This window comes from Panthera tigris, chromosome A3, assembly GCF_018350195.1.
Source record: "Panthera tigris isolate Pti1 chromosome A3, P.tigris_Pti1_mat1.1, whole genome shotgun sequence".
NCBI classification, from domain to species: Eukaryota; Metazoa; Chordata; class Mammalia; order Carnivora; family Felidae; genus Panthera; species Panthera tigris.
Genome location: NC_056662.1, coordinates 112,965,080 through 112,978,790, shown reverse-complemented (window position 1 = coordinate 112,978,790; position 13,711 = coordinate 112,965,080). Strand labels below are relative to the sequence as shown.

Here is a 13,711-nt window from a genome sequence, read left to right as displayed (position 1 = left end):
CCTTGGCCTCCTTACATGTCTGGAGTCTCCTCTTTAAGCCTTTATTTTTCTTTTTTTCTTTTTTTTTTTTTTAAACCTTTTGATGTAAACCAAATCCTTCTCTAAATCTTAGATTAACTGCCATAATCCTGATCTTTAAGCCACAGCATAGCATCAATGAAAAGAGATTTAATTCTGCAATCCATGCGTTTAATTCAGTAATCCATTGTTGTTTATTTAATTAATTTATTTTTTTAATGTGGAGTTCTCTTATTCAAAATTGTCTTCTGGGGGCGCATGGTTGGCTCACTTGGTTAACCGTCTGACTCTTGATTTCGGCTCAGGTCATGATCTCATGGTTCGAGAGTTCGAGCCCCACATTGGGCTCTGTGCTGACAGCGATATTCTCTTTCTCTCCCTCTCTCTCTGCCCCTCCCCTGCTCTCTCTCTCCCTCTCAACATAAAAAAAAAAAAAAAAATTGTCTCTTGTGATGATAAACAGGATAAGGATATGATGACTGTTATTAGGAATGCAAAAAAATGATGCACAATTTAATATAGAATTTACTGAATCTTTAATATTTGAAGTAAAATACATTCAGATAAACTTATGGTTTTCATTAATTACTACTTAAAGGAGTAAGGTACAAATTATGTGATGTATGTATTGATTACATAGGAACAGCTTTATACTTAAGGACAGAAGATAGAATTGCTTGTTTAATTTCATATCCTATTTCCTTATGGAAGGACACTATTAGATTATAAAATACACTATCTTTTTGATAACCACTCTTTGGGAAAAAAGGCACGTTATTACATCAGTTTTAGTTATTGCAAAATATATCTTGATTGGAAATGTTACAGTGTGAAAATTTGTATCTCAGAATTGAGGAAACAGTAATTTTATTGCCAGTGAGGAGCATATTTCCCTGTGGGCCTTTCTAGAGTCTTAATCTGTTATTACTGGGGAATTATATAGATTCAAGCCATTGGAGATCACCAACAGTTAGGAGCATCCCCACTGTGCAGATTAAAGACACACTCCCTGTTCTTAGTTGTTCAATTGTGTATTCACAAAAAACAAAAATGCATACATGATCACTAATGAGAAATATATATTAAATGCTACGTATGGTATGTCTCACATATTGGAGATAAATTATGTGCTTATTTCTTGGTTAGGTAGAATGTTATGAGGTACAAATGGTACTGGGGCAGAACAATATTCTAAATTTGGGACTTGCAGAATGGTTAGGTAAGTACGTACGGTAGCCGACCCATTAAAACATTTTTTTTCTTTGAGAGAAAGAGAGAGAGTGAGAGAGAGAGAGAATGAGAATGAGTGGGGGAGGAGCAGAGAGAAAAGCATGAGAGAGAGAATCCCAAGCAGGCTCTGTGCTGTCAGTACAGAGCCAAATGTGGAGCTTGATCCCAACTCTCTGGGATCATGACCTGAGCCGAAATCAAGAGTTGGATGTTCAGCCGACTGAGCCACCCAGGTACACCAACAGCCAACCAATTTTAATTTTAGAAGAGCTAAATAGGAACATAGAGAATTTTGAATGAAGATCAAAACTGATTACTTGTTTGTGTCTGACAAATAAATAATTCTGTGTGGCCAACTCTGACATATCTCAGGTCTTCTGTGGTGGAGGAGAAGGAGTCCTGGGATGGTGGAGGAGACTTGGGCCCCTGTCCCTTCCTTATTGTCTAGCCTGGGATGAGAATCTGGTACAGTTACAAAATACTTAGTTTCCTCATTTGTTTTTTCCACATCACGCTTTGTTAAAGGATCAGATTAGATTTATAAAGGTACTGTATGGGTGTGTTAAAAACATTGTGTATTAGGAGCACCTGTCTGGCTTAGTCAGTAGAGCATGTGACTCTTGATCTCGAGGTTGTGAGTTTAAGCCTTGTGTTGGGTGTGGAGATTACTTAAAAATAAAATTTTAAGAAAAAAACAGAAAACAAAACAAAACATTGTGTGTTAATTAAGTAGATTAATATAACCCTATAGTGATGTAATAAGATGAGAATTTTGGGATACTGTAGTGCTACATAGACCAATATGGTAGCCATCAGCCACATGTGATTATTAATCACTGGAAAGTTGGTTGGTTCAAACTGAGATATGCTGAAGTGTAAAAGACACATCAGATTCATAGACTGTATGAAAAAAAGAATGTATGATGTCTAATAATTTTCTCTTGACACAAATTACTGGAATAGTGTTTTGGATGTATTAGGTTAAATCATACGGTTTTTTTTTTTTTTTTTTTTTTTTACTTTTTTACTTTTTTTAAGTGTGGCTGCTAGAAAATTTAAAATTATGTATGTAGTTCTATTTTTTAAATTCTGAAAGGCCTGTCTTGAAAATGATGGCCACCAGGGTGTGCTGTGCACCCGCCAGCCCTGCCTTTGAAGGGTGCCCATTCCGGGAGGAAGAGCCATTTTTTCAACTGATTCTGAGCAGTCGCCTAAGTTTCTGTGTTCCTCCCATCAGCAGTTGTTGGTGTTGCTGTACTCTTTTCTTGAAACCCTGTAGGTAGAGACAGACCCACCGTTAGGGTGATTTTGAGGCTGGACAAGGAAAGGTGTTCCTCTGGGCTGTGTTTTGGGCAGACTTACTGCTTACTAGGGAAAAGGTTATGAGTTAAGAAGTTGACCTCTTAGCCATAGACAGTCCAGCTTTCTGGTCTGTTCAGCTCCTAGTTTTAAGTGCTTTTATTGAATTAGAAAAGAAAAACTTAAAGTGTGCCTATTTTATTTTAAATGTACATTTTGCATTTTGAAAAATAGACCCCATAGAGCCACCACCATAATAAAAATACAGAGTCATTTCCATTACACCAAAAAGTCGCTTATACTTCCCTGCAGTCAGTCACTTTCCCTCCCACTGGTCTGCTTTCTGTCACAGATTAGAGCTGCTTTTCCTAGAATTTCAAATAAATGGAATCATACAGTATGACTCTTTTGTGTCTGGTTTCTTTCCCTTAGCATAATGTTTTTTTAAGTTGTAGCAATTCTCTTTTTTCCCCAGTTTTACTGAGAAATAATTGGCGTGTCACTGGATAAGTTTAAGGTGTTCAGCATAATGGTTGGGTTTGCATAAATTGTGAAATGAAATGATTACCACAGTAGGTTCAGCTAACATCTATCTTCTCATATAGTTGAAAAGAAAAGAAAAAACAGAAAAAAGGGAAAAAAATTTCTTCTTAGGGTCTACTGTCTTAACAGCTTTCCTGTCACACAGCATACATCACATCAGGTCATACATCACATTCTTAGTACTTATTCGTTTTGTAACTGGAGGTCTGTAGCTTTTGACTGTCTTCCTCCAATTCCCCTTTCCCCCACTCTTTGCCCCTGGTAACTACAGATCTGATCTCTTTCTCTATGAGTTTTATTTATTTATTTATTTTTAGATTCTACGTGTAAGTGAGATCATACAGTATGTATTTTTCCCTTACTTAAGTTAGCATAATACCTTCAAAGTCCATCCAAATTGTCACCATTGGCAGGATTTCCTTGTTTTTTTTTTTTTTTTAAGGCTGAATAATATTCCATTATGTACCATATCTTCTTCTTTTCTTTTAATGTTTATTTTTTATTTTTGAGAGAGTGGGAGAGGGGCAGAGAGAGAGGGAAACAGAGGATCTGGAGTGGGCCCTGTGCTGACTGCAGAGAGCCTGATGTGGGATTCGAACTCACAAACCATGAGATCATGACCTGAGCCAGAGTCACATGCTTAACCCACTGAGCCACCCAGGTACCCTGTACCATATCTTCTTAATGCATGGATGCAAACTTAGGTCCATCAGAGGACAATGTGATTATCCATTTACCTGTTGGTAGACAGTTGAACTGTTTCTAATTTTTGGCTCTTATGAATAAAGCTGCTTGAAACATTTGTGTGTAAGTCTTTGTGTGAACATATGTTTTTAATTCTCTTTGGTAAATACCTAGGATTGGAATGGTTGGATCGTGTGGTGTGTTCTTAACTTGATGAGAAACTGCCAAACTGTTTTTCCAAAATGGTTGTACTGTTTTATATTCCAAACATCAGTGTATGACAGTGCCAGTTGCAAATGCTTGGTATTGTCAGTCTTCTGAATTTTGGTATTCTAGTGTGTTGTGTGTGTGTATAGAGAGATCCCATTGTGGTTTTACTTTTTTTTGACAATTCATTTTTTAAATCAATTTTTTTGAAAAAGAACTTCTATCCAAAAGTTGATCCATTTTAATTGATGAGATTAAACCCATTCAGTTTGATGGCATTTGACAAATACATATATCTAACCATTATAGTCAATGTATGTTTCATTACCCTAGAAGGTTCCATCATGCCCCTTTGCAGTTAATCCCCCACCTCAGTGGCCCTAAACAGTCATAGATCTGTTTACTGTGACTAGAGATAGATTGCTTTTTCTTTTTTTTTTTTTTAATAAAAAATTTTTAAATGTTTATTTTTGAGACAGAGCATGAGCTGGGGAGGGACAGAAAGACAGGGAGACAGAATCTGAGGCAGGCTTCAGGCTCTGAGCTGTCAGCACAGAGCCTGATACAGTGCTCGAATCCACAAACCATGAGATCATGACCTGAGCCAGAGTCGGACACTTAACCAGCTGAGCCACCCAGACACCCTGATAGTTTGCCTTTTCTAGAATTTTACATGAACTTTTTTGTATCTGGCCTCTTTTGTTGAGCATGTTTTTGAGATTTACCTATATGGCTACCTGTGGCAGTAGTTCCTTTTTATTGCTGATTAGAATTCCATTGGATGGATATAGTATAGTTTTTCTTTTATCTGTTTATTGACAGACATTTGAGTTGTTTCTGGTTTGGGCGATTACAGCCCAAACCATTGGGCTTATGAACATTTATTTATATATGTCTTTGTGTGGATATGTTTTCATTTCTCATGGTAACCACTTAGAGTGGAATTGATAGCTCCTATAGTAAATATATATATATTTTTTATAAGAAGTTGGCAAAATATTTTCTGTGGTTGAACACCATTTTAAATTTCTACCAATAGTGTGTGAAAGTTCTCATTGCTCTAGATCCTTGTCAACATTTGTTATTGTCAGTGTTTTAAATTAGTATTTCCTCTTGACTACTGTTGTCAGGGATCTTTTTGTGTGCTTATTGGCCACCTTCCTTTATGAAGTACCTGTGGAAATCTTTTGTCTACTTTTCTATTGGGTTGTTTATCTTCTTTTTGAGTTGTAAGAGTTCTCCATACTCTCTGCATACAAGTCTCTTTTCAGATATTTGTTTTTTGAATATATTCTGAGTCTGTAGCTTGGCTTTTCATTTTCTTAACAATGTTTTCAAAAAACAGAAGTTTTTAATTTGATGAAGTTCAATTTAGTAAGTTTTTTTCTCTGATGGTTCAGGTTTTTTTTGTATGTTCTAATTAAGGACTAATTACCTAGCCCAGCACTGCAAAGCTTTTCTCCTCTGATTTCTTCTAGTTTTTTCAGTATTAGCTTCTGCATTAAGGTCTGTGATCAATTTGGGTTTAATTTTTGTGTTGGTATGGGATAAGAGTGAAGGATCATTTCTTTCCAAATGGATATCCAGTTGTTCCGCCATGTTTTTTTGAAAAGACTTTTCCTGTGTTGAATCACCCTAGGCACCTTTGTTAAAACTCATTTGACCATATGTGGGTCTAAAATTCTGGACTCTATTTGATTCCTTTCATATGTATGTCTATCTTCATGCCAGTACCACGCTGTCTTGGCTTTGTAGTAATTCTTGAAATCAGGTACTCTATCAAAGCCCCCTAAGTCCTCAGATTTTATTCTTTTTCAAATTGTTTTGGTTATTCTAGATCCTGTTGAGAAACAGAGTTGGGAGTGGATGTTTTAGATTAGAATTTAGAATAGAGTATGGAAAGATCTGGTTTTAAATCCTGGTGGATCAGTAGAGGGGCTTTTGCCTACTGGGCTCAATGAATGATAGCTGTTGTTTCCTATTACTGATATTGTCAGTGCATTCCTGAGGTTTAGATGGCATGTCTTCTGTTTCTACGTAGTAAATTATCTCTAAATATGTGTTTCACAAGAAAAAGCCTATTGACCATATGTAGACATTGTATAATCTTTAAACAAAAAGGTAAGTTATCCCTCCTTAGTAATCAGTTGCATACAGTGTATTGAATGAATCAAATTTAATTTTTGGTCTAAATATTTTCTTTTGTATTGCACCAGAATCTTGAACTCAATGATGACACTGTTCTAAATGAGATTAAGTTAGCAGATTGTGAACAGTTTCAGATGCCTGACCTGTGTGCTGAAGAGCTTGCTGTTATCCTTGGAATCTGGTAAGTCAGTTACTTCCTTGGGTACTTTGAACACTTCGCATATTGTTTCTCTTGTATTGAGAAAGACTATTCCAGGACTCAGTTTTTCTGGATGAATAGGGAATCTTATAATGCTTATAAGGATCGAGAATAGTGGGGCAATCAGTTACCACTAAACCACCAGTGGTCTCCACTGGGCAACCAAGTAAAGGGTTAGAGATTAGGAATCTCAGGGATCTCCTTTGAATTAGTATACTTATCCTTCTCTTTTCCTTCATAAGTAAAATATCTTTGATTAGCTTTTGCTAGAAATAAACTTTTAAATTTTTTTTTTTTTTTAACGTTTATTTATTTTTGAGACAGAGAGACAGAGCATGAACGGGGGAGGGCCAGAGAGAGGGAGACACAGAATCTGAAACAGGCTCCAGGCTCTGGGCTGTGAGCACAGAGCCCGACGCGGGGCTCGAACTCACAGACCGTGAGATCATGACCTGAGCCGATCAGCCGCCTAACCGACTGAGCCACCCAGGCGCCCCTAGAAATAAACTTTTAATAAAGTATTTAGGAGAGTTGAGAATGACTAATTTGACCTTTGAGGATATTTACATTCTGAAGGATAGAATTCTTTTTTTTTTTTTTTTTTTAATTTTTTAAGTTTATTTATTTATTTTGAGGGAGAGAGCGCCCTCCATGGGAAGGGGCAGAGAGAGGGAGAGAGAGAGAATCCTAAGCAGGCTTGTAAAAAAAAAAAAAAGTCTTTTCACTCAGTAGAACTTACCCTTTTGTGACCACCTCATAGCATTTTACTTCCTTTCCACTGACAGTAGGATTTCATTTACGCACAAGTTGAATGCCGCCCTCCATTCCTCTTGTTAGTTAGGGTGAAAGGGATCACACACACACAGCTGTGCTTCTAAGCCCACAGCACTCATCCTATCACATTATTTGATTCCACTGACAGAATTTATGCTTACTATGAAACATTGTCCAATTCATGATGATTCTTAGTATATAAATAATATAAATAGCAACTATTTGTGAGCAGTTTCATGTGCTAGGAATTGCACCATGTACTTCCCACATTACCCCCTCTTAATGTTCTAGTGACCCTAGAGTTTGTTACTCTTCTCCATTTTTCAGAGGGGAAAGCGGGTTTAAATGGCTGACTGACTTATTCAGAATTACAAAGCAGCAGTGAAGGCTTGAATATCCAGGTTTTACTGACCCTAAGTTTTGAGTTCTCCTCTATGCAGTTTCTTAAAACATCATTTTGGCAAATTCATGATTGTCAACTTATCAGAAAATTAAATCAAGCAAAGTATACATATTCCTAGGCATTCTGTCAATTGAGCTTTAGGTACAATGAATTAAACTTCACAGTTGAGAGAGGACTAAAAGACAAAGAAAATGCTTGTTCTAAAATACTGTTTTTTTCCTCCAAATACAATATTGATGGAACAGTTAAAAGTGCTGAGTGGATTTCGTAGGCAACTTGAATCTTCCCTGTTCGGTAGAAACTACTTGGTTATGTTTTGAATCTTGGAGCACCTGATGCGGTTTATAAATGAGTCAGGACATCTACATGAACTGAATTCCCTTGGGGGTTGTAAACAGTGATTTTGTTATACCGCCTGATCTCTGTCTGATCCCCATGGTCATTACCTGTATGGGAAGGTGACTTGGACGTTGCAGTGGGCTGGGTTGGTTTAGAAAGGAAACACACAGAAGGTGAATTCTTACAGATGGTTGATTGGTGAAGCAGTGGGGCTAGGAAAAAAGAGACAAATGAAAAACCAGACTCTTAAATACAGAGAACAAGCTGGTGCTTGCCACAGGGGAGGTGGGATGGAGGGATAGGTGAAATAGATAAAGGGGGTTAAGAGTAAACTAATCTTCTTTTAGAGGTTTTGTTTTTTTGAGAGAGAGTGCACGTGAACAGGGGAGGGGCAGAGAGGAATGGGGAGAATCCCAAGCAGGCTCCATGGCCAGCACGGAGCCCCAGTGTGGGGCTCGATCCCACAACTGTGAGATTATGACCTGAGCCGAAATCAAGAGTTGAATGTTTACCCAGGCACCCCGAGAGTAGATTTATCTTTGTGGGCATTGAGAAATATGTAGAATTGTTGAATTGTTATATTGTATACCTGAAACTTCTATAACACTGTATATTAATTATACTTGAATTTTTAAAAAAGGTAACCACTGTCCTTAATTTTGCATTTGTCATCTTCTGTAAAAAAAATTTTTTTGGTAAACGTTTATGCATTTCTGAGAGACAGAGACAGAGCGCGAGTGGGAGAGGGGCAGAGAGAGAGGGAGACATAGAATCTGAAGCAGGCTTTGGGTTCTGAGCTGTCAGCACAGAGCCTGATGCGGGCTCAAACTCACGAACTGTGAGATCATGACCTTAGCTGAAGTCCGACGCTTAACTGACTGAGCCACCCAGGCGCCCCTCTTGCCTTTTCAAAAAATATATTAATTCACATGTTTTTATACTTCTTTTTTTTTTTAATTTTTTTAACGTTTATTTATTTTTGACAGAGAGAGACAGAGCATGAGCAGGGGAGGGGCAGAGAGATAGAGGGAGACAAAGAATCTGAAGCAGGCTCCAGGTTCTGAGCTGTCAACACAGAGCCCGACGTGGGGCTCGAACTCACGGACCACGATATCATGACCTGAGCTGAAGTCAGACGCTCAACCGACTGAGCCACCCAGACGCCCCACATGTTTTTATACTTCTAAGTTGATTGTTTCATGTTGTTGGTTTCTGAACTTTATGAAAATGGTATCTTACTATATGTAGTCTTCTGTGATTGTTTTTTCTCTCAATATTCTGTTTTTATGATTCATTCATGTTTTATATGTAACTACAATTTACTTCGCATTACAGCATCCCTTTGGGTGAATATTTCTCTGTTTATCAGTCTCCTTTTGGATGTTTGGATTGTTTCAAGATTTTTTCCTATCATACACAATTTTACTACGGATATTTGTGTGTATGGTTCCGGTACACCTATTCAGGAATTTCTCTGGGCTCTATACCTAGGATGGAATTATTGAGTTAAGGATATATGAAGGTTTGCTTTACAAGATAGTGCTAAATTGTTTAACAAAATCATCCTGTCAAATTGTACTTGGATCAGCAGGATCTAAATATTCCCATTGTTCTGTCTCTTTGACAGCCTTTCTCTAATTTTTGCCTAATGGTTACAGTAATATTTTAATTTTTTTGGCCTGAGTTTGATAAATAGGAGCTGGTGCCACGTTAATTCTTTTCATTTTCTTTGTGACCTAGCACAGATAAGATTGCTTTCCCCCAGTAAAATAAGTTATGTTGACATTTAGTACACCAGCCACATTTTATTTGTTAGCATTTTACTACATACTTGCTTATTACATTATTTATTGTCATACTTATCTTTGGCACACTCATATCTATATTTGTACATGATACAATATTACAATATGTGCTTTGAAATATATACACTTCACCTTGCCTTTTTAAAAATTTGGTGTCATTAGTTACAACATGCATTTTAGAATTAATTTGCTTTTTTTTTTTTTTTTTTAATTTAAAGCACAAATTTCCAAAAGAATAACCCAGTGCATAAGTTAACTGAAGAGGAGCTGCTGGCATTTACATCAGTGAGTAATGTCGTCCTTTCCATTTAATTTTTTTCCTTGTATGTTTTAGGGCTTCTGATGTATTCTTGCCTCAGATTGCTCCTGTTGAAACACTGCCACTTAAGGAAGTTAAGGGGATAAAACCTCATCATTTTAGTTTCCAAACCACATCTATCTTGCTGTTGATTTAAACACAAGCATTTTCCTTTGTACTTGCTTGGATTTGAGGGCAGTGACCAAATATGTCTTGTTCATTGTTTGATCCCAGCGCCTAATAGGTGCTCAATAAATGTTGAATGAATAAATGAAGTGACAGAACAAGAGTTCGAATCCTCACCCCAAAGCTACTATAGTATGCAACTCTTTTGTCTAAAACTGAGGGTGACGCCTGCATGGATGGGATGAGCAAGAGGACATCAGACAGTGAGGAGCAGAGCCAGGAGGGTGTAGGTTATAGAGGACAAGGAGGGAGGCAGTGTCCAGGGCACGAGGTGCTGGTCAGCCTTCCACACCGTAGAGCAGTGAGAGGCTGTGGGCACTGATAATTAGTGCATTGCTTATCTCCTGGACGGGTCCTGTGGAATATCATGTAGTCTCTCTCATTATGGGGAATTAAGGAGGGAATGGGGTATAAGAAAATAAAGCTGATAGATAAAGACCACAGTCAGAGAAGAATGTCAGTGAAAAGAAAAGATCCAGTAATAGAGATGTTTGAGGTTTTGAGATCAAAGAAGGATTTTCAAGAACAGAAAAGTCGCAGACCAAAGGGTCACTTGGTGTCTTCTTAGCTTTATGGATAAAAAGATAACGCATGTCTTTGATGAGCACAAATTACTTAAGATAATTTTTTCAAAGGCATTTTTATTATCCTAGTTAGAATCAAGTAAGAATTGTGATTTTTTTTCTTTGTTATTTTTCAGATAAGGCAAAAATGAAGTACTTTTATCTGGTAGAAAGCTAGCTTACTTTGTATTGTCATGTACATTTTGCAAGTTACTGTTTCCTGCATAAGGTCTTGGAACTGATGGGATGTACATCCTTTGAGGCCTCTGGGGGCCTGCTTTCTTTTCTCACTTAAGCATTCTGAGACGTCTTTGGTGTTTATGATTATAGTGTATCTATATGTAGGTAACTATGTGGAAATGTCCCTGTTTATTCACCACATATGCTATAAGGAATTTGACAAGTAAAGTGTTAAACACTTTTTTAAAAGATTTATTTAAAAATGATTCTGTGTTTCCTATTTATTTAGCTAATCTCTGTTGAATACTGAATCTATGTCAGGCATTGTGCTGGTCACTGGGGATACAGTGTCAACAAAGTCTTTCCCTCTTGGAGTTTACATCTATTTACATTCTTGTGGGGGAAATATATAATATACAAAGAGAGAAATAATATATTTAACAGATGTGCTCTGGAGACCTGTAGAGCAGGGTAAGGGAACATGAATGGCATGGGGATGGCTGTGTCAGAAAAGGTGGTGGGGAGGATCTCAGTGAGAAGGTGACGCTGAACACAGGTCCACGTGCAGTGAGGCCCAGGGAAAGGTGTGGAGGGTCTGAAATGGTGGTCAGTTTGCATTACTGTAGGGAAGTACAGAGCTGGTGGGGACAAGTGTCTAGATGATACATGATGACTGGGACGCTTGGGTTTCTTCTGATGACTGGGGTAAACAGGATGTAACGTGCTAGGAAGTGTTCCTGCTGGCCTTTTATGGGGAGGGGATCAGTAATAACATCCTTTGGGGGACTGGTCTTAGCACATTAAGGTATATGTGTGACCCATAGTTATCCTAAAAAACCCACTAAAATACTCTATTTATATTCAAGCAGTTAATTTTTTTTTTTCAGCGTTTCCCTTTGGTGCAGATAAATTTCTTCCTTTTTAAAAAACTTTCCCTTTTTTATTTTCCTGTTTCTTTTCTGATTCTTCCCGCCCTCCTCCCCCACCCATTCTTGTTCCTCTCTACTGTGAAGTACTTCTGACGTAATTAACTCTGGTAACCTCTGGGGTAGGTAACTCATCTCTCCTAACTTGCAACGAGGTCATAAATTTGAATTTTATACTTTTCCCCCAGGGGCTTCACAATACATAATGTTTTTGCTCTCTTTCCTCCTCTAACTCTTCCAAGTCAGAGCTGACCTGAGGACTGATCTCTTTGGAGGAAAGCTGTTTGATTACAGTGATGCAAAGTGCCAGGCCTGACTCTTCTAAGGAGATGAGTTTTTAAATTCCAAGTGAATCTTTATTTCTTAAGAAGTAGGGTGAGGAACTTACCTGTAAGGAGGGCTTTTAGGAGCCCCAAGGATGCTTTGTGATCTGCACCACCCCTTCTTTTGTTTATCCCAAAGGAAGCATACAGAATATACTGGAAAAATCTAGATGAGCCCTTGTCAACTCATCCTTGTATTTATCAGTACTTCCTGACATCCCTTCCTTGTGCAAGATATTGAGGCAGATAATAAGATGAGTTGGAAGTGGCCCCTGGTTTCAATGAGGAATTTCATTGAAATTTATATCTTGTATAATGATATATCCTGTATATAAATATCCTTTATCTGTATTATTCTATATTACTCCAAAAGAATATTGGAGGAAAAGGGAACACTTTGAGTTGCTACCTCACTTCTGAACTCTTGAACTTCTGTCTGTGCTTTTTTCTTTCTTTTCTTTTCTTTTCTTTTCTTTTTTTTTTTTAAGTTTAATTATTTTGAGAAAGAGAGAATGGGAGAGGGACAGAGAGAGAAGGAGAGAGAGAGAATCCCAAGCAGGCTCTGCACTGTGAGCACAGAGCCCGATGTGAGGCTTGAACCCATGGACTGTGAGATCATGACCTGAACCGAAACCAGGAGTCAGGTACTTAACTGACTGAGCCACCCAGGTGCCCTTTCTTTCTTTCTTTTTTTCCTTCCTTCCTTCCTTCCTTCCTTCCTTCCTTCCTTCCTTCCTTCGTTTATTTATTTCTTTTGAGAGAGAGAATGAGAGCAGGGGAAGGGCAGAGAGAGAGGGAGAAAGAGAATCCCCAGCAGGCTCCTCACTGTCAGGGCAGAGCCCAACTCAGGGCTCAAACCCACAAACCATGGGATCATGATCTGAGCCAAAATCAAAAGTCAGATACTTAACTGACACAGTCACCCAGGCACCCCTCTGTGCCTTTATTTAACACAGATCATATTTGGGCTTATAATTCTTCATGTATTCATGTATATTCATGTATATTTTCCCTCCCACAGGACTATAAACTCTCCATTTCAGGGACTGGGCTTTGTTCTTCTCTGGGTCTTCTACAAGGTCCAGTGCAGTGCTTCCAAGCTTCACTTGTAATTGTTGCTCAGTAAATGGATGCAGAAGAAGAGAATGAATGAAATAGACTCAAACCCTGGACAGGATTTATTTGTGTCCATTACCTTGACGATTTTAGGTAGTGCTGCATGATGGTACTTGATGGGAAGGATAACCACTTGTTTCATCTTCTTCTGTGTGATGAGGGAAGTAGGGGATGTGCCTCGTCCTCAGCACTGAAAACTTGTTTTGAGGATCAAATTGGAGAATGTCCTGACAGTACCTTTGAGTAGGTAGAGCTGGTGCACCCATAGCTTTCGGGGATGAGCTGGATCATCTGATCACTGGTTTTAGGAGAGCATTTGTTTTCCAGGAATAAGAATTCCTAAGGGGATAAGACCTGCTTGAAATTGGCTGTAGATGTGGGAGAGAAGGAGGAGGGAGGAAACAGCATACTCTTTCTTGCTGGGCATCCATTTACCTTCTCTGGCAGCAGCGTGGTGGCCTGGAACTAGG

At 38.2% G+C, this 13,711-nt stretch overlaps 1 protein-coding gene across 2 annotated transcripts in view; it reads left to right on the top strand.

The window, feature by feature from the left end:
- The window catches only part of TTC27 (tetratricopeptide repeat domain 27), a 186,323-nt gene that overhangs the window by 31,446 nt on the left and 141,166 nt on the right, over positions 1-13,711 (top strand). For both annotated transcript variants that reach the window (XM_042982193.1, XM_007082446.3), the window contains 2 exons: positions 6,198-6,310; positions 9,868-9,934. In XM_042982193.1, the coding sequence (XP_042838127.1) occupies positions 6,198-6,310; positions 9,868-9,934 (180 nt within the window). The remainder of the gene's footprint in view (positions 1-6,197; positions 6,311-9,867; positions 9,935-13,711) is intronic.